General features: G+C 41.4%; 1 protein-coding gene across 3 annotated transcripts; it reads right to left on the bottom strand.

Moving 5' to 3' along the window:
- Positions 1-610: 610 nt before the first annotated feature.
- Positions 611-20,619, bottom strand: BEND3 (BEN domain containing 3). 3 transcript variants are annotated; one of them, XM_036380494.2, is made up of 4 exons: positions 20,531-20,619; positions 11,018-11,062; positions 10,370-10,590; positions 611-5,461 (listed from the first exon to the last, which is right to left on the bottom strand). In XM_036380494.2, the coding sequence occupies exons 2-4, from the start codon at positions 11,049-11,051 to the stop codon at positions 3,194-3,196; spliced, it is 2,523 nt and encodes an 840-aa protein (XP_036236387.1). In that variant the 5' UTR covers positions 11,052-11,062; positions 20,531-20,619; the 3' UTR covers positions 611-3,193. The 3 variants fall into 3 exon arrangements, with proteins under 3 accessions (XP_036236387.1, XP_036236386.1, XP_036236390.1); XM_036380493.2 differs by lacking the exon at positions 20,531-20,619 and adding an exon at positions 19,761-19,878; XM_036380497.2 differs by lacking the exons at positions 10,370-10,590; positions 11,018-11,062; positions 20,531-20,619 and adding an exon at positions 9,204-9,740.
- Positions 20,620-21,114: the final 495 nt, after the last annotated feature.

Here is a 21,114-nt window from a genome sequence, read left to right as displayed (position 1 = left end):
GCATCAGCATAACTGATTTCAAGTAAAGATTTTTCTCATTTCCCAACACACTTGTTGTTGATTCTGTCACTTGAATACACTTAACAGGCAATAAACTGATGTATACGTCACCTCCCTTTTATGTGCTGTTTTGTATTTTTTACAGAACCTCTAAGGAAATGTTTAAGTTGTAGAAAATGCATAAGATGCAAAAATAAATAATAATACTACACTGTTTCTTTTAGAAAGCTTAGAAATGGGCAATTCAATACTTACTGAAAGCTGATATAGTTACCCTGTAACAAGTAGAGACACTCGATACCCACCTTAACTGGGTAGGTAGAAAGTAACTCTCATCCATAGGAAGTCAGTGTGCATGGCTACCTATGCACCCAATACTTCAATATCTAGCAACCCTCCTATCACAGTTTCACTTCCAAAATTTTAAGTTTATTCTTTTAAACAGAAGAAGTCTGAAAGACAGAAAAATCTTTTTAAATGGCTGCAGCAAACTGGGGTGTTTTCCTTTATGTATTTGTCCAGCTACCTAAGGTTATCCCAGACCTTAGTAAGAGACTTTATAGGAAAATAATCTTGCTTGTACCTGAACAATCACCAGACAACATTCCTCTTGTATGAAAATAATATACCTTTAATATATTTACAAGACTGACCAACCGGATGAAGTGGCTGTTCTTCAGATGCACTGCAAGAGCTTGTGTTAGTGAACTATGCCACTATTTATATGTCTGTATTTTCTTGATATCAGTTATAAATCATACAATCAAGCAAATCATGAAAGGGTTGTAAAGAGTTGGACAAAAGGAATGTACACAGCAATAAAAAGAAAAAAAACCCACAACAAAAATATTTTTATACCCAGTTTCAAAAATTATCATTTTTATGATCAAAGTTGTCAAATTGGTTTTTTCACTACTTTTTAGATAATATCAATTGACTGATTTTTTTACTTAATATTAGCATCTACAGTAAAAGCCAGTATGTCTCAAACTTGCATGCTAGCTACTAACATCTATCCCTTGTAAAAAAGTTCAATATATATTGAATTCTTCTGGGAGCTTTGACATCACTAAGTGGTGAAACATATGACATTAGGATAAGAAAATAAAATTGTATTTCTTACCTTTTGGCCAGCCATTTGCAACTACAAATTAAACAGCTGTTAAGATCTTCTGTTACTTTATATATCCTATAAAAGTGCACATAAAAAAATTTCACAGAGTTTCTAGGTAACATACAATGACAAGAGAGTCTTGGTTTTTGATACATTCAATTTGACAAATTTATGCACTAAAATGAACACATGCAGACATTGTGGTATCAGTTCTTTATCTTTGGTAAAATGATTTCGATTTATTATAGCCGTATTTGCTCTGATATCCATTTTGAGTATGGTCTGCTATTACTTAAACCAACAGGAAACATTTAAATGGATATAAACAGTACCATTGTGTTGTTTAGTACATTCATGACTTTTTTTCATACATTCTCTGAGAATGTTTCTAGCATATGGGCAAAATGAGCAAATGCTACTAACTATGATTTACTCCCAGTTTAACACAATACATGTACTAGTTCTTGCCATCAGGAAAAACCATTCTGTTTTCCTTTTAAAGGGATCAATATGAGTCTACGAACAAGATATTCTAAAAATCTGAAGTAAAAATATCAAATATTTTGTACTTCCTTACAAATGCTAAAATAGAAAATTACATTGGAACTGACTTAAAATTTGCTATGACCCATCTAAGTAAACAACAGAAAAGGACCACAGAGAACATCAATTGCTCCAAGGTGTTCCAGTGATGCTCTGTAGGCAACCACTGTCTTTACTGTATTAAGAATCCATAATTGACTCTCCCTCACCATTTCTATCAGTATTATTTTTTTTAAAAAGAGAAAACTAGTTTTAAAGCAGCACTCTCCAGTGACAAGTCATACAGCAAATTCATGTTGGGTTCTGGATGGTCTTTGTTACATTTGAAGATATTAATGATGCAAACTTGACCATATGAACCTAAGTTATACATACACAGTTATGTCTCCAAATAGCTACTAATTACACTAAAACAATTTGGCAAAGTGAGGGAGTTCCGTATCCCGACACCCAAATATTCAGATGCTGCTGCACTCATGGAAAGAGTAAGTTACATTACCACAGCTCATATGCTGGGACCCTGAAACACTGGATTTCACCACAAAACCAATCTTTGCACATACTTTTTATATATGCAATTCAATATCAACACTGGAAACCTTTGGAATCATGATTTTGATAGAAAGTAGGGTCTAAAATTTTTTTAAGTCCTTGTTTCAGGTCTTTTTGATGTTGCTGTTGCTTCTGCTATTTTACAAACAGGGTGGCAAGCAGATGATGGGAAGATATTCCATGGGTATAGGCTTGGGTCTGGTTTGGTGGCTTTACCCAAGACAAGCAATCCTCAGTCACTCCAGCAGTTACACTGGACAAAACAATAACAGAACTCATGGGGGCAGGATCAGGCTTGTGGTGTCAATGCAAAAAAAACCAAAAACCCATTCCCACAGTGTCTATGCTCATGTCTCAATTCTTCAACAGAAATTCTTGATTTTAGAAATAAAACCAATGTAACAGTCAAAAATGCAAATGACACCACTCTGACCCACTCTTTGACACAGTATTATAACTTCCAGTACCTCAATATCATGAAGAACAAAACAAGTGTGAAGCTGAAGTTACTGTAAAAGCAAAGTCTAATATTCCAATGATTTCCAATGAAAATGGCACATTCAAATTTAAATTAGTCTACACATTTCAAAATCTGAATTAATTAAAAATACTGTTTATAATGGTATAATGAAAAACTGCTCTTGAAGAGCACAACCATAAAAAAAAATTCTTTATTATTAGAAAGTGATAGAAAAAGAAGATGCAGAAATGGGGAGTGGAGCAATAGTTTCAATACATGTATTTGCACCAGTGAATATCATGCTCTTAGCGAGTCATTGATAGCTGTCACTGATGGTCTTTACCCATGTACAAATGTAGTCAGCCACTTCCCACTGCTGCGGTGCCAACAGAAATGCAACACACACACTGAAACGCAACAAATTTAGGGCCTGACTGTCCCAGGTGCTGAGAACCCTCAGCTCCCAACAGGCCCTTCGGTCTAAACCAAAGCATACTCTTGACAATAATTTAGTGGTCAAAGTCTTAGCAGTTTAAAGAACCTGTCACTTTTTTTGCTTTCTTAGCTTTTTTCAGTATATCACACTTTTTTCTGTTAGGACGCCGGCACCTTTCATCGATGCTCGGTATACATTCATAATGCCACACCTCTTCCATTTTCTCCACAGGATAAACTGCCTCCACGTAATGACGGATCAGTCTCAGTCTGATGGGATCAAGCTGTTTTTTATTACAAGCACCTGAATGGTTGTACTGCAGTCTCAGATTCTCCGGAGTAAAGAGTTCAGGGAAGAGTCTTACAAGAAGTCTGGCAGCAAAGTTGCCGACTGACAGGCTCTGCTGCACTATCTCTCTTATCTCCTTGTCAGACAGCAAATACAGAGAAGGCACAGGGAAGTCTGGATTAGGAACAACAAGTTCATCAAGTGGTATCTTGCAAAAATCCTTGCTGCTTCTTTCCGGTGGCAGTGGCGGCCCTTCAAATTCTTCCCGAAATCTCTCAGGGTTTATTGCATAGGTGAGAAATTCCCTCCTGTCGGGCCCTGGCACATGGATTTTCCGTTGCTGTTGGTACGAGCGCCTTTGCTCCGTGTCTCTTCGTCGACACCTCTCGTCAAGCTTCCCAACAAACTCTAATGTCCACACTCTGTCATTCTTTGCTCTGGGGTACAGTATCTGCACATAATGTCGAATTAATTTAATTCTAGTGGGGTCAAGCTGTTTCTTGCCTAAAGATCCGCTACAGTTGTATTGCTTCCGTAAGTTTTCATGAGTAAATAGTTCAGGAAATAGGAGAACAAGCAATCGGGAAGCAAAGTTGCCTATGGAAAGACTGCTTTCATATATGCTTTTAATCTGTTCTTTGTTCAACAGGTAATCCGGGACAGGGACATCAAAATCAGGAGGGGGAAAGTCAAGTTTGTCAAAATCTATGGGTACAAGCCAAATTTTTTTGGACCGTCTGCCAGGCTTTTCATATTCAAAACTGTCTTCCACTTTTATGATTGATACATCATCTGGTAAACTAGAAGAATCGTAACAGTCATCTCTCATCTGGTCACATTCACTTCCATCCATATACGTACTTTCAAGCTCATCATTTATTCGCTGAACACACTGCTGCAACCAGGCTTCTTCTTCTTGCACGTCTGGAAAGTAAATTTCAGTGTACCTACGGATTATTTGAAGCCGATGAGGATCCAGCAGTTGTTTTCCAGAGTCTCCAAAGCAGCTGTACCTTTCAGCTAATTTTCTGTGGTCAAAGAGTTCTGGAAACAGTCTATGTAACAAAAAAACAGAAAACTCTCCTGGTGAAGAAGCTTCATCTAAAAATTCATTGAGATCCTGAGCATCCAGCATGTAATCTGAGGCAATGACATTACTCCTGTCCAAGGACAAAGCTTCTTCCTGCTCTTTATCCTCCATAAAATGAGAGGATTCGACCTGCTCAGTCTCATAAAAACTGGATGATTGCACATTCTGCTGACTGTTTTCCATTTCCCTTTGAGCCCAAAATCTATTGAAAAAATCATTGACTTGAGGCAAACACTCCAACTGCCACACAGCTGTATTCTTCACAGAAGGATAACAAACTTCCACATAGTTACGAATAAGCTGCAGATGAAGAGATTCAAGTTTCCTTTTGTTGAGAAAGCCACATGCACTGCAGCTCCTGCCAAACTCATCATCACTGAAGAGCTCTGGGAAGAGCTGCACGAGCAACCGGCAAGCCAGGTCCCCGCCCGATGTGCTTTGATCCATGATTTGTTTGAGTTCCGTAGAAGTCAGCTGGTACTCCGGGGGAGGCTTGAAGTCAGCAACAGACTCTGCTGGACTGACTTGCTTTTTAATTCTGCTAACCTCCAGAGACAACAGGTCAACTTTACTGTGAAGCTGAGTCATATTGGTGTTGAGTGTGTTCAAGGTGTAAAACATTTTCTGTATCAAAGAATATATATTTGATTCTGAATCTGCTGTGGCTGCCGCTACTGCAATGGCTGAGTCTCTTTTGCGTTGATCGTTCAAAGTCCGAATTTGTGAGGGACTGCTGGGGTTGATTTTTTCAAACAACTCGTAAGAAGCAAACTGCTCTGCTCCTGGTGGGTTCTTCTTCTCTGTGATTTTGTGTGAGATGCCATAGAGAGGTTTTTTATAAGATGGAGTGATTATGTCACTGAAGGATTCTTCTTCACAGAGCCATGTTACATTAGAATTCTTGCTCTTGCTTGGCTGCTCTGCATTTACCTGAGTGGGTGAGCCAGCATCTCTGTTCCTCATGTTTGAAAGGGAACCCTTCAAATGAACAAATATTGTATTAGTAACACTCCCTTAAAAATATTAGCTATAAATATGTGCTCCTTAAGCAGGCATTGTTACATAAATATGCAAAGTCAAATTTTCTGCAGGGGACTTGTGTTAAACAATAAAAATTAATAATTTCACTGGGAAAAATAAAAATACAGTAAAGAATTATTTAGGTTTCCTTTTTGTTTTCCTTTTTTTGGCTCATAGCTTTCCCCATGGAATAGAAATGCAATAATAATTCTTGGTACTCTCTACCCACAGAGCTCTAATTACTCCCCCAAATTAAGTATCATTAGGCTTCACCTTGGATATGAGGATCTTGGGCTGTCAAGAATTTGGGTGGCAACAAGTCAGCAACAGAGCCAAGAATAGCATCTAGATTTTCTGACTCCTAGTCCTGTGACCTTGCCATTGCCTCCAACAACTGCATTTAACATTCCAGCACTCTCTTTAGGTTAGCTTTTGAAAATGTCACGAAGGCTAAAAACAACAAAAAATATGCTTATTCTCTTTTTTTTCTGATGTGAAAGGTTTATATACAGGTTTTAAAAAATTCTTTATAATGGTGCAGAAGTACTAAACAAATCCTAGAAATTTATTGATTTTTAAAAGGTATTCTATTTAAATAATAAAAAAGTGGAAAGTACATTGGTACAATATCTTTTTTTAAAGGAAGCCTAACAGAAGATTTCTTTATTTTTGAAAGACAAGGAAGTTTAGACTCATGGATTTCTAACTTTCTAAATTATTTAAACAATAGAAATTTATATAATTTATAAATTATATAAAACTAGTAATGAATTCTTGAGGACTCAATGTTCTCAATTATTTGTATTTATTCCTCATTGCTTGAAATTGGAACCAAACATTTTCATCATCTCACAGTAGATATGCAGGGCTTGATTTGGGGTTTTTTCCACAAACACATAGATATTGCAAATAATTCTTAAAAGTTAAGAATACAGATACAGATAAAACAGAACCAAGATCCAACATAAAGAATTCAAACATGAGAAAACACAGATTTGTAGATGTTTCTATACTGAAACAATTTTCTTGAATTGTTCTATAGAACATGAATTAGATAAAACACTACAGAATTTGCATTCAAGTATTAAAACAAATGAAACGCAGACTTCAGGTCAGAGCTGAGAGCCACAAGAAATTTGAAATTCTAGTTAAGGCCTCATTATGTCCTACAGTGAGGAATCTGAATTAAGGTTTCTTTCTTAAGAAACAGAACTGTAAGTCATGAAATCAATGTGGTCCCTATGTGTACTCATACTTGGCATCTGCTTACTGCAGTGACAAATTGAATCTAATTATTTTTTAATTTCTAATGCAATGTATACTCAAAGGAGACTCAGAAAGAACAAGCTGGCTTCCACTCCAAGTTTAGAAACCAGCATACAATTAAACTGAAGCTGTTTCCAAGTTCTGCTCTCACATCACATTACCCTACATACAAAACCTTGTGTTTGCACATCCAAAGCTGAGAGATGATCAAACAAAAATGTAATGCCAAGGAGATGCATTTCAGTGTGCAGAATCCCTGGCTGTTATGGTGCCTAGGACACTTGGTTTCCAGGTCCCAGTTAGAAGACTTCCCACTCCAGTCCCACTCATAATAAAGCCAGAACAGCGACTGAACTGTGAGCAAACTGAAATCCACATTGCCCCCACCAAACTGCAGGCTCCTAAGCTGGAACTGAAGTTGTCATACACCACCTGTACTTGTCAGTGAAGAAACAGAGGAAGTTCCAGGTAGTAACAGAGCTCTGCATAGACATCACCTAAAAGCAGGCCATGAAAATCTCCACTGACAATGTGCACAATACTACTCCCCAGTTAGGCACACAAACTGAACTACAAAGCTTTTTACTATTTTATATCTAAAGAACAAAACAAAACTTTTCTTACACAACCAGTGAGACCTACCACCTGAGTTGCTCTTTCATTAACACTCCTGTTAACTGGGAATATACCAAATATTCCTTCAAAAACAGCATATGCCTCTTTCAATTCCTTCTCTACTACTATAATACCTTGCTGCTAAATAGCTTGCCACGGGCCACCAGGTATCTGTCAGTCTCATTTCACCTCCTGCTGTTTATTTTCCCTAATTAATTAATAATAAAACTTGGCAATATAAGGGTAACTTCTATTGATGTGCACCTCACACACAGTCAGGCCAAATCAATATTAGAATGTGTATTAAAGAACATTAATTCATTATTTTGACAGTAAGATCATTAAAGTTTGCAGTCTCAGTTTTGGACACGGTGCTCTGGAGCTCATGCTAAGAACTACAGCAGATCTTCACTATGATAGCAGCTGAACTTCTTCCTTCACTAATGCAGCTCCCAGTGCCTGGATCTGGCTGCGGGATGGATTTGCATTTCAGAATATCTGCATTTCAGAAACATATAGCCAGTGTTCTCCTAGCAGATGACAAAACATTTGGGCCTTAAAAATATTTAAGGATATTTTAGTTCAGATGCATTCTCATTTTCTTTTCTTTTGCTTTTAATTATCTTGTCTATGGTTTCCATCTGGGAACAGCACTATCATCACCATAAATACATGGCTTTTGTAAATTGTCCAATTTAACTAATTAGTTTTCTGTAACACTGATCTTTAAACATCCATGAATTTCAGATAATACTGCACCCATTTAAGATCATCAGTTCTAAAGTACTATCAAAAAAGAAGCAAAGATATTGTTCTATGAGACTCAATGTAAGACAGTGCTGCTTTTTATACTACAGTTGCACAGCAAGTGTTTATGTTTTAAACATTTTATGAACATTTGCAAAGTGTAGTATTTTGCAAAACATCGACCAATACAAGAAATTGTAAAATAGTCTTTTCACACACTCTCTTGGAATCCTAAGCCAAGTTTTAAAAGTTGTTTAGTTATTGTTCTGCTCAATGCTCAAGTCCATTTATGACCTTTGTTATGCTTAATAAACAAAGTCTAAATATCTCTAAGAATACAGTGCATAATATTCAAGCACAGGAGTAAAGAATAATTAAATACATAGGCAAGAAACATAGATTCTTTCAGACACATAAGAATATGGAAAAGTCCTGCACATAACTTTTTTAAACTTACAATCTTCTACACATTGTTTTTTTAAAGAAAATCAGGGAAAATTAATTCCTGATTATGAAGTGGCACTCAAAATTTAAAAAAAAAAAAGCTAAGTCTTCAGATAAAAAGTAATTTAGTAATACAATTACCAGCCCCAAAGAAGTACAGCTCTGTTTATATCATAGATAGATGTCTATATGACATGCAGTAAAGATATACAAGCACAACATACTTTAGAATAATTAAGATTTTTCCACTGTTTAAATAGAAATAGTTAATAGAGTCATCAATTAAAACAGAATATTGGTACTAGAGAAGTAATTAACTTAAAAAATTCTGTTAAGATTGAGGACTATTTCTGGTTGGTTATTTAACTAAACATGCTGATTCAATGGGGTCAGCCAAGAATGAATTTTCATATTATTACCGGGTCAACTTCTGATATTATAAATCCAAAGTTATAATTAAATTCAAATTAAACTTTAAAATTTATTAATGGCAAACAGGAAAATGCAAAGCAAGCACATTCAGAGACCATTATAAAGCTCTTTTAAGAATCTGAATGTAAGGAAAACAATTGTAAAAAGAAAAAGAGAAAGGAAAAGAAAGAAACCGTGTAATAAGATTAAAACCTACCTACCACAGGCATTCAGGGGAAAAAAAGCAGCCGTAAGAAGTCAGAGAGATGATAGTCAAGAAAAAGAATCACAGAGAACTATGGCTATAAAGAAGACATGAAATGTGCAAATAAAACATGGAATAAGTGGCTAGGTAGCAGAAGAGCAGAAAAGGATACGTGCATTAGGATAGGTCACAAACTAAATATAACCCAGGGCCTGAAGTTATTCAAAAGAGGATGAATTTGAATCGAGGTTATTTTAATAAAGTGCTGAGTGTGAAAAACAGGAGGTCATTATACTGCTCTAGAGGGTGGCAGGTGGATGTTACTATCTAACACTGGACACTAGTCTTCCTGGACTCTCAAATGGAACAACAAAAATATAAGGTGACTCCTGAAGAAGAGCTGAAAAAAAGAGAATTTTAATCTTGGAAGGGAAGGACTGAGAGTGGACAACATCACATGAATTTTCCCACATGCAGAAGATTTTTCTCAGAAAAGATGATCATTGCACTCCCTACTGAAAGAACAAGGACAAAAAAGAAACTAGCTCAATTTCAGAAGAGATTAATTAAAATCCACCATTGCTTAGAGAGGTGAAGCACAAGATCAGGATAATGGAAAAGACTGGGCATCTCCTTCACTGGCTAGAGAAACATCTGGATTGTCCCAAGCTGGGATGCCACACCAGATGCTGTAATACATTCCATCTTGATGTGACTGAAATCTTCTGCATCCCTGCATTTTTATCCTTCCAATAATACAGAAACTTATACTGGTCTTACTGACATTAAATCTTTGTCACAGAAGAAAGAATTACAGCCCTGATTCTACCACTCAGGATCAAGCTGAGGACTGTGTGACAGGAGAGGGATTGTAATCAGTCATGCCCAGTTACTCCAAGTCACTGCCCCTTCCTATGTTATCTGCTGAACAACAAAAATATAATTCACATAAATTAATTATTCCATAACTATTAAGTGTATTTCATAAATATGATCACTTCCATGTTATTTAGAGAATACCCAGCTGTGTGCAAACTAGCTTAAGATTAGCCACATTTGCAACAAACTCATTACCAATGCAAATTTAGTTAAAAGACTTGCATTCTACTTAAAGCAGCAGAGAATTTAGCCTAGGAAATATGAACCAAAAAAATCACAGTCATGTGTGTAGCAGTCACCTCTTGTGTAAAGCGTCTCTTCTTCACGCTGGGTAAGGCATCCTGCTGGCCTCCTGACCCATCACAGCCAAGGGAGCTCTGTTTCCGTTTGCTGGAATCCTGTAGGCAAGTCACTGCACCATCCAGTGAGTGTTTCTCAGCAGATCTGGAAGTTACTGAGCAGTCTAGAGCTTCATCTTCATTTTCTGTTTCTACTTTCACATTTTTTTTAGGAATTTTTACTGAAAAAAGAGAATGTTTAGAAAGATAAAGCACCCTCTCCAGAAAACCATGACATCCTTAGTATAATGTTCTGTGATTTGTTTCTTTTTATGAATATGTGTTTTGAAGAACTTCATTATATTTATTACTTCTATGGTAAGTGTATATTGGGGCCACGTCAAAGTCAAATCATTCCGTTTTCCAATAAATGACATCTTCTTGTCCAAAGAATAATCTAAAGTATTACAGGAGGATTTTTTGGAGGGGAGGAAGGATGTAGAGCAGAAATAATGACTAACAAAGATAATGCCCTATTTTAGATAACTTAAAAAAAAAACATTAGTGTAATTTGTCTTGATCCAACTGCATTCTCTATTAGGTGGCAAATACTTTAAATCAACAAGTATTTCTGCCTGATCAAAAATTATACAAAGTATAATATTTTACCTTCATCATCATCAGTGATTTCAGCTGAATTCATCTTCTATCTCACTAAAGAACAAAACAAAACCACAAAAATAAATATCAGCATCTTCTGGAATCAGAGAATATCTACATCTCCTCTTGTAATTACTTTTCATCTAGAAGTATTGAGTTAAGAGCCCACAAATGACTCCCAGTCTTTCCAGTCTGTATGTTTGTAATAACTAGTTATTTTCAATAACCTTCATGACCATCTACAGACCCCTCAACAAGGCAAGCTATATTGTTGATAACACACAGCAGGTAGGGAACTATTTTAAACTCTACGTCTTTTTCTGGTACAGACAAACGTAAAACTCATTCAAACCTTCTCTGTAGTATCTTGGCAGCATATAAATGGAAGTTAATTGTATTAAAGTCTTCTCCCTGTACAAAATCACTATTATTACAGTCAAATGTGTTCATATTGTCCTTGTGGTTGACACAAAGTTATCACAGAAAGAAAGCTCATCATTAATAGTAACATACATCCTGGAGTAAGTTTTTATTTTAAAATCTTTCATCTTTTGGTATAAATTGCATCAATTCCAGCAGAACAATGCACATAGATCTACACTAAGTCCTTTTTCTCTGTCAGCCTCTAAATAATGTGGTTTTTGTAGGGAAAAGCAAATATATGTATTATGCTAGCATGATTTTAGTGTTACTTCTCACGTGAAAAACTCATCTGTATTTCTGTTTACTTGAAACTAATTTTGCAAGTTACTTGGGGGCAAATATCAATCTCCGTACATGTTCCTAAAAGATATTCTAAATCTTTGGAGATCTACAAAGCAAACAACTTGGTCAGATATCACTGACCCTTTCAGGGCACGCAGCTGCAAACTGACACTCTCAACTGGAGAGCGGGTGACTGGCAAACGGTCACGCTCTGCTCATGCTCCTCTACACGGAGCATTATGCTTATCTGGCCCCAGAAAATTATTGCTTTACAAGTGGAAGTCAATAAAACCAGTCAATCAAAAGTGTACACATAGCCCAGGAGTGGGAATTAAAATGAAATTGATAAGAAAGATGGGGAGAGAAAGACAGAGAATCTGTTGTGGAGGGAAAAATAGTCTGTATCTCTCTCCTGAATAATGCTGATTTTTTTTTTTTTTAACTTGTCAAAACACTTTTTAAAAACTCTGTAAACACTTGAATGCTGTGTAGATATGAATTTCAATTTGTAGGCCATTGATGGCTGTAATGGTAACTATGAGGTTCCATTCTGGATTAGATTTTGTAGAATTTACAATAGGTGGCACCCAAACAAAAGATGCACAGATTTATAAAATCAGCTTATACTGGGCCACCCTTGAAGCCAAGATACTCTTTGATGCGCTGATCTTCCACATGGCCCCTATACACAGCCTTGTAAAGGGCATCCTCAAGGGGATAAAATGAGATTGTCTTCATCATCACGTACAAAAATAAGTCTCTCTCGGATGCAGAGCTACTACAAACCCCTCAGATAGCTTATCCTTTTACCCACCATAATTCCCTATTTCAGGACTTGTATTGCTTTGTGAATTGATCCATATATCAATTATGCAAGCCTAACAGTACCTGTCACTTAAACTTCTGCAAACTCTCTAAACGTAACAGGGTGAAGCTAAGTGGCCTGCACCAACTTCTAAACCACCTGATAAACCCTGACATGGGTTAATACCCGGTCTTATTAACTCAACAGTATTTAGAGATTTAGACCAAGCGACTACAGCTCTTCATGAAAAATCCTACAGCAGTCTCCTTCTCACAGCACCATCAAAAAGCCCTCCTGGACCTTAAGAAAATCCCATTGTACTAACAGTTCATATTTTGCCCTGATATCCCACATACATTGATAGTTACTGCCTGGATCTTCCTTGCACTTTTCCATGCTGCACTAGGCGTGGCTCTGAGGGCTGTGGTACAAGACCAACACATGTCAGTGCTCAGGGAGTGTGACACACAATCTTTTTGTGAGAGCCTGAGGTGACAGTAAGCAAATCTATCAATACCACTACAGAACATTTTAAAATGGAGATCAAAATGATTTTTCATATAATCCTAGACTGCTTCATTGGAGCAAAACAGTAAAAAATGTTAACCAGAAAGGCAGAAGAGAAGATTAAAAGGTGGCAGTGGATGAAACAAATATTTAGGAAGGAATATTTAGGAATTTTATTTTCTTTCTAATTCCTGCTATTACTATTATTAAAATGGGAAGAATGCTTTAGAAGAATTCCTATCAGAGAAAAAAATCAAACTAAAAGGAAAAGATTAATGAGTACCTGAAAAACCACTCTTTAATACTGCAAAAAAGTGAAAATTAAAGCAAAGCAACAGTTAACTTTCTGAAGGAAACAACATTAGGCAGGCCAAAGCTACCTTGAATTCAGGTCAAATAACACTGAGTTAAAACATTGTTTCACAAATTTGAAATACAGTGTTAACTTTTGAGGTTTTTTATCCGAAAACTGCCAGAATACAACTAAAAGTGAACAGTGAAAATCAGTGTCAGAAACAATGAAGCCTAAGAAGACTGTGTTCCATACCTGAGATCTTTGGTGTCAAAAAAAAGCATGAACTTCTTTTTTTTTTTTTTTTCATTTTTGGGAGCCCTAGTAATAATCTCTTTCCTTATCTAGTTTCCTGTCTTCTTTGTGAGATTTGTAAGAACTCTGGTATTGAGAAAATGAAGCACATCAAACATATAACAGCTTCTGTTAAGAGATGGGATTCAATTGTCCCTTTGATTTCCTGCCTTGCAGCCCCACCTGCTCCCTTGGTCAAGCATGGGTGCCCACCTTAACCTTCCATCTTGATAAACTGTCAGAAATCAACTCACTTCTTTTTTTCCTGGGTCACTTTCCTTGTAATTCAGAAGTAAAGGGCCCAGCTCAGGAGTATGCACAAGGTTTGGGCTGGAAAGGAGGAATTAAAATCTCTCCTCATACCAGCAAGCGACTGGCTTGATTCAACTATTCAATGATACCTTATTTATTCCACCATCTCGCTTTAAATTTGGGTCACAGTGGACCCACGGGTGACTAGTGAGCCAACAGAGAGGCACCAACATAGCAATGGCATCATTGCTTCCACAGGAAATTAGGATTTATGGAAAGGGGAAAAGCCTGTATCTGTTTCTGAGCGTGTCTGTGCATCCATCCCTGTATATGTAAGATTAACAACAATTTTGTTGATTGTTTCAAGTCCACTAAAGATAAAACATTTCATATTTGCTAAAATATTGTTTGCTGTGCATCAGTTCTTACTAATAATAATTACTTCCTCTTTAAAAGAGGTAGCACTGTCAAAGTCTGTTTCGAGGTAGCATTCTAGCCCAGACTGTGAGATTAAGCAAAGCTGGAATGAAAAAAAAAGTCTAAAAGATCTTGGGGCAAAATACTGCAAAAAGCAATTGAGTGAGAAATACATACAGTAAAGCAAACATCCAACAGTTGTTCCTTGTCATGTTGAGTACACAAAACATATTTCAATCTTATATGTATTTTTTTCAAAACGGAAGATAAATATACTTATCATCCTCAGCCTAATAATTACTCAATGCTATCTAGAGGACAGCTGTTAGCAAGTTCTAGGAAAGAGTGAACACTCTGTGCTGAAGTTGGGAACCCACGCCTGCAACTGTGACTGGCAGAGCAACCAGCCTTGGCAGCTTTATCTCACTGGGATACAGACAGATGCTGCACTGCATCCTGTTTTCTGGTGAGCCCTCTGGAAGAAAGATTCCAAACCAACCACCTACACCTATGTCAACAGCCAAATCCAAGGGAGTAGGGAACGAAGGGGAGTCCTGGAACACCTTGTCTGTCACTACTGGACAAATTCCCTTCCCACAGATTCTGCTCTCCCTTCTCATCAGACTACGCAATGAACAAGACAGTTCAATGAAGGGACTTAACACTGCCTACTTTGATTACTCTTGCTTAGACATCTGCCTCTATTCCAAAAATGTACCAGGTCATGACACTTAACCGCACTGTTGTATCATTTTGGTAATGACATTCCACATTGAAATGGTATTACCCATGGTTAACAGAGAAGCTCAAAGCATAGGGCAGTGCTGGGAGCTCCAAAGCATGGAAGAACACCTTAAAAACAAGGTTTTGGAATGTTTCTCTGTGCTTTTGCACGTAGAACAGAACATGTGAACCACCTACCAAAATGCACCTACCCAAAATATGCACTGAAGCTTTAAAGATTTAAAGCACTGGTACAACAGATTTTATGAGTAAGGGAAGAAATTGCAACTCATACTCGGAATGTATTTCAGTCTCATATCATCTATTATAATGCATATTGCTACTTCAAAGTAGCACAAGGTGTATGTAGTTATTGATACACAAAACTGAATCCAAACTGATTCATAAGTTATTTCTTCCCATAATGTGCATTCTCCTCCTCCTGTTTACCACCTAACAATTACTCATGTGTTTGCCTTGAAGGATGCTTTCCCAACCCCTCTTATGATTTTGATCATTATAAAAGCACAATACAGGGAGAAAAGATCCTGCTAATCATGTAAGATGAAGGTAATTCTCTGCCTTTGCAATCATTCTTAAAGAAAGCCTGACTGATCAGTTTCACATCCTGACTTAAAAATGGAATGAAAAAATTCCACCAGAAAAAAATACTGCTGTCCTGCTGTTTGTAACTAAGTAACTCTGTACTCTTTGAACTCCCATAACTTACATACTAAGTTCTGACAAATGAAAAAAAATAGTGTGAAAACCACAGGAAACTATAAAACTGTACACATGCTGCATGTGGAAAGCAACTTGGATTTCATCACACTTGTTAATACTAATCATAAATGAAAATTAATCACTACCTTAAACAAGATACTAAATAATAACAATAATGATGATTATCACTTTTATAGAAGCTTGCTGTTTAGAATTTAACTCCTTGCATAACATTGTATTGTTCAATTCACTAATGCATGGTAAAAATGTAGAAGTTGCTTCTTGGATGCACATCGTCCCACTAAGTATTTTAGCTTCTTCATGTAGGTTGGCAGGAATGTCCCTAATTCTTCATTATTGGCTACAAGAATGTTATTAAAAAAACAGGGATTGAGACATTGTGTATTAAGTTTATTCCCTTTAAAGCCTCATGGTGGTACATTGCTTCATATATAAAACTCAGCTCATAATGAAAAGTGTTCTTGAGCACTGTCTCTGAAGACATCAACTGTTCTTCTACATTTTGGGCAAATGTTAAGACATACATGTTTGTTAGTAACATTAAATACGTGTTTGATAACATATGCAGAATAAACTGCTCTGTTTCCTTAGCTTTCAGCATGCAGTGAAAGATACAACACCCCTCTTACAGCATAGGTATCCTAATAAAGTTAAATAAATGAGGAACACAAAAAAAAAAAAGCTGATCTTTTAAGGAGATGACACTAGCTAAATTTTATAAGACATGTACATTCACCTGCTGTTTAACAGCCAAAATTAGCACCTCCTCTTACACATACCATCATGTAACAGGACTTGATCACTGAATTGCAATGGTATTACGCTAGGTAACTAGAGTATGATTTACCCAGAGCCAATCAAAAGCACTGTACATATATTCCTTCTCAGCAATTGACAATGATTAATCAATTAATCTGGGCAAACACTCAAGTGTCTGTCCTGCTCCCTGCTCTCTGCCTATATTTCCTAACATGCACTGGGTGAACCACAGAAAGTAACCAAAGCTTCCCATGGGAAGTCCAGAGCCTTGAAAGCTGGTGTGGGTAGGTGGAAGCAGTCCCATTCCACACAGCAGATGAGCAGAGGGCTGCTCCAAGTGCCTGGCAATGGTGTGGAACTCCGTCCCTCGTGATGATTTAGAAGACTGATTCCTATAGAACAGTTGGAAATAATGAGAGGAAATAACAGTTCTCAACACCCAGCCCTACCGTCCCAGAGTCAAAAAGGACAGGAGGCGTGTGCCCTCTGCTCAGGCTGCCCAGGAGCTGCCTCCTGTTCAGGGTGCATGCTGCTCTCCAGGCTGTCTCTTGGAAGGCTCTCCTGCTGGGCTGAGAAGCAAACCTAGAGAACTGCGAGTTCTGTGTTCTGCTTTGGGTGCCAAGTAATCTGCATCTTTCATTTCCTAGCTGTAGCACTGGGTTCAATAATTTCAATATTGCAATTATCCTCAGGGTAGATTTTATTCCTCCGATTTGTAAAATACAATGCAACTCAAATTCAATTCAACTAAATTAGACAGAAATACCACTCCAAGATAGAGCTGGAAAATGTATTTCTTAAAGGCAATGTTTGCCTTTTGTTCAGGTCTATGGGCCAGTGATTTGACAACAAATTTTACATAATTTTGACAAGGCCTTATAAATTTTGAAGAAGCAGAGGGTCAAAGAAGTCCAATACCTGAAATCACCTTAATAAAAAAACACTACCAAACAAAAACCAGGAGAGTTATTTGAAACTGACCACCCATCTTAAAGAAACTGAGATCTGAATGTTGCTTCATTTAACTGAGCAAAGAGAAAAATGCAAGTAGACAGCATATGAAATACTAAAAGCAAATGCTTTCTGTTCTATTCATTTTGAGGTAATAGGGTGCTGCAGACTTGTTTCTCAATATAATTTATTCTTGATATCCAGTACTGACCCTTGTAAAACTAAGTACTGTAGAAAACAATATTCCAACATTACAAGCATTTTTACTACGAATACATGAATAGTAAGTTCTAAAACTTCGAAGAAAAAGATTTTAAGGAACCAGCAGATGTCGTTGGAAGCACTACTCTTATGGAGAATAAAAATCCCCATACTTTTATATTTTGAAAACCTCCTTTGCTGTCCTGGAGCAGGACATGAAGCCTCAAATCTCCACTGAAGCCAGCCTGCAACAATGGTGTTTTTTCGGTAGGACTAAGAGGTTATGCTCTTAATTTGGGTCTTTCATATTTCATTTTAATTAAGTTAAATATGCAGATTAAAAAAAAAAAAACAACAAAAACCCCTAAAAAACCAATCAAACAAACAAACAAAAAAAAAAAAAAAACCAACCAAAAAAAACAACTCAACAAACCAAAATCACTCTTCTCAGTTTTCTCACAATTTGCCTAAACCTGAAGTTTTCTCAATCTGTCCTCTGTACTTTTACCAAACAGCAATTTAATCTTGCAGGGGTCAGCAAGACACTAACCTGGTTTATTTCCAGCAGTAATGCATGAATTTGTCTTTTCTTCAACCACGTGTTTTCCACTGGTCTATTAAAAACATTTTGTTTTCCTCTCTCCCCTCTCACTCTGCTTTTATTTTAAAATACTGTTCCACCTGAACTTTGTGCAGTTTGAATTCTCCTCCAAACTTCATTTACCTTCTGTTTATTTTTATCCACTGAACGTACCTAACCTATGAAAATACTTAGCAAAGATAAAAACTCAGTTGGTCCAATACTGAGTTCGATTTAGCAGGAGATAAGAAGTATGTATGAACATACATGGGTGATTATTTGTTTTACGAGATGTAAATCAATAAAGTTGGAAACAGGGAAAAGGTTTCTCTCTCCCTGGTTAGATGTCTCTGCCCCATGGGTCAGGCATATATACTGTGTTTATAGGTGGCAGCGACAAACCCTACTCACACTTCAACCCAAAAAAACTCTGGGACTGCGTCAACGCTATGTGGGAGCCGTCACATGGCTGTTGGCCTGCGGCCGGCTCGCATTCTGCTGGTTCAGAGTTTGTTCCCTTCTATTTACAAAGGGCTGTGTGGACACACCGCAGGGAAAAGTAGGGTAGAGGCAGCGGGTGATCAGGGCCGGGGAAGCGGGCGGTGATCGGGGCAGGGGCGGAGAGCGTGATCCGGGCGGAGGCTGCGGCTGATCAGGGCAGGGGAAGCCGCGGGTGACCTGGCGGGAGACGGTCGGACCAGGGGCGGCCCGTTCCCCCGCAGTGCCCTTCACCGGGCCCCTCAGAGCGCGACTCAGCGAGGACCGACACGAATTCCAGCGCAACCACCCGCCCGCCGCTCCTCCCGCCGTGTATGATAGGACAGGCGGGACCCTGACCCCGGCGCTGGTTCCCGGGGCACGCGTGGCCCCGCGGAGCCCCGGGGCGGTGCCCGGGCGGGCCCGTGGCGGGGACGGGCGCGGCCGGGGCTCCCCCCGCGCCTACCGAGGGCCGGCGGAGCGGCCGCCACGTGGGAGCGGCGCGCGCGGCGGCGGCGGCGCGAGGCCCCGCCCGGGGGCGGGCGCTGCGGCGGGGGACGCCCCGCGCGCCCCGCACGCGGCGCGGCCGCGGCCGCTTCCGCGGTCAGACCCACGAGCCCGAGGCGGAGGCGGCGGTTGGTGCTTCCGGTCCGAACCCTGCCCGGGCGGATCTATGTGGCCGGCGCGCGGGGGAGGAGGGGGAAGGGGTTAAGGTGAGGCTGGAGGTGACGGCGGCGTGACCGTTCCTCTGCCCCCCCCACCGGCTCCCCGTTGTCCCCCTCCCCCAGCCCCGCGGATGGAGGCACCCGGGCCGCGCGCGGGCGACCCGCGCCGCCGCAGCGCCGCTCGGAGCGGCGAACAAAGAGACCCCCGCCCGCGCGGCCCCGGCCCGCGGGCGGCCGGGGGAGGGGCCGGCCCCGCGCCTCCCCCGCTCGGCCCCCCCCCCCTCCCCGTTCTTCCCCCACCCGCCGGGGCGGCGCTCCCCGCTCGCCGTGGGGTGCGTGGAACGGCGCCCGTCCCCACCAGCGGCGGCGGCGAGACTTACCTCTGCTCCGCGCGGGGCCACGGGAGCCCCGGGGCGGCGGGGGCGGCTGGAGCGGCCGCCGCTGGAGCCCGCGCTTCCCCCCCGCTCTTTGTGTGCGAGGGTCCGCGCGCTGCGCTCTCGCGTGACGTGACGGGACCGTGTGTCATTTCCGCACAAGGACACCGAGCCCCGACCCGCCGCGGCCAGCGCCACCCGCCGCCCCGGGGCAGGGGCAGGGGAGGGAGGGAGCAGGGGTGGGGGGGGGGAGAGCGGCCCGCTCCTCCCCCGTCCCCTGACTCCCCACCCCCCGCCCTCCCCGGCGCTGCCACTGGGAACGCGCGCGGTTCCCACTGGAGACCCCGCGCGCCCCCGCGCCGCGCGCGCCCCGCCGCCCACTCGGTGCCGCGCGGGCAGAGGCCCCGCCGCCGGGGGTGCCACGCGCCCGCCCCGCGACACGCCCTCGCCGGGACCCCGCGCCCGCAGGTGGGGCCGACGCCGCTCAGGGACACGGCCCCGCGTGACGGGGCCGGGGACCGGCGGGGACGGGGCGCGCTCGCTGCCGGCGGCCGCCGCCGCGCGGAAAACGCGCTCCCCCCGCCGCCCTCCCCGGCCTTTGCGCGGCCGGGCCGCTCCGCGCGGTCTCGCGTGGAGAGTCGGGCGGCGGGCCGCGCACGTGCGCGCGCGGGGGAGGCGGCGGCGGGGGCCGCGTGCCCACGGCAGGTGGCGGCGAGCACGTGGCCGCGCGCGGGCACACGGTCCCGCATCCCCCCGCGCGCCTTCCCAACACCCACCCGCCACTCGCGTCCCGCCGCCGCCAGGCTGCGACAAAACCGGGGGGATCCGGGTCATCCCCAGGCAGAGCCGGGCTCCGGCCGGGCCGGCGGAGAGATCGCCCGGCTGTTCCCGAGACCCCGGCCGCGGCCGCACCGATCCCGTAAATCCGTCCCCACGCCGGCGTGCCCGCGGGTCAGCCCGGGGCAGCCCTGCGGGCGGAGCTGGGGGACGCGCCGAGAGCTCCTCGCACACACGGGGCTGTGACACCCGCACGCAGCCTCTGCCCGGCCCGGCAGGCTCCGGCCCCCGGCGCTGCCCCGAGCTGGCAGCGCCCGTGGGAGCGCTGCCCGCCCGCCTTTATGTGACCTTAACGCGGGTTTCTGTGCATAGCGCCAAGTAGGAAACGCCGGTGTTTGGTGCCGCGTTAGGCTTAAGCCTGTACTTTTTAAAAAAAGTTATTTCAGTAAGTTGGTTTAATTCAGACCCAGGCTTTTTCCCACGCTGGTTAAACACAAGACCGCTTCCATGCTCCGCGTTTGCGGGGCAGATGGCAGCAGTGATTTATAAAACAGACATCGCATTCTTTTTTAATTAAGTATCC

Source organism: Molothrus ater, chromosome 3 (genome assembly GCF_012460135.2).
Source record: "Molothrus ater isolate BHLD 08-10-18 breed brown headed cowbird chromosome 3, BPBGC_Mater_1.1, whole genome shotgun sequence".
NCBI lineage: Eukaryota > Metazoa > Chordata > Aves > Passeriformes > Icteridae > Molothrus > Molothrus ater.
The sequence above is the reverse complement of the archived record's forward strand: the minus strand, read 5'-3'. Positions and strand labels throughout refer to the sequence as shown.

Coding starts and splice junctions, on each gene's coding strand:
- BEND3 (XM_036380494.2), bottom strand. CDS start 11,051: ATGAATTCAGCTGAAATCACTGATGATGATGAAG. Junction 10,591..11,017: donor AATCACTGATGATGATGAAG/GTAAAATATTAT, acceptor CTCTTTTTTCAG/TAAAAATTCCTAAAAAAAAT. Junction 5,462..10,369: donor AGAGACGCTTTACACAAGAG/GTGACTGCTACA, acceptor GTTCATTTGAAG/GGTTCCCTTTCAAACATGAG.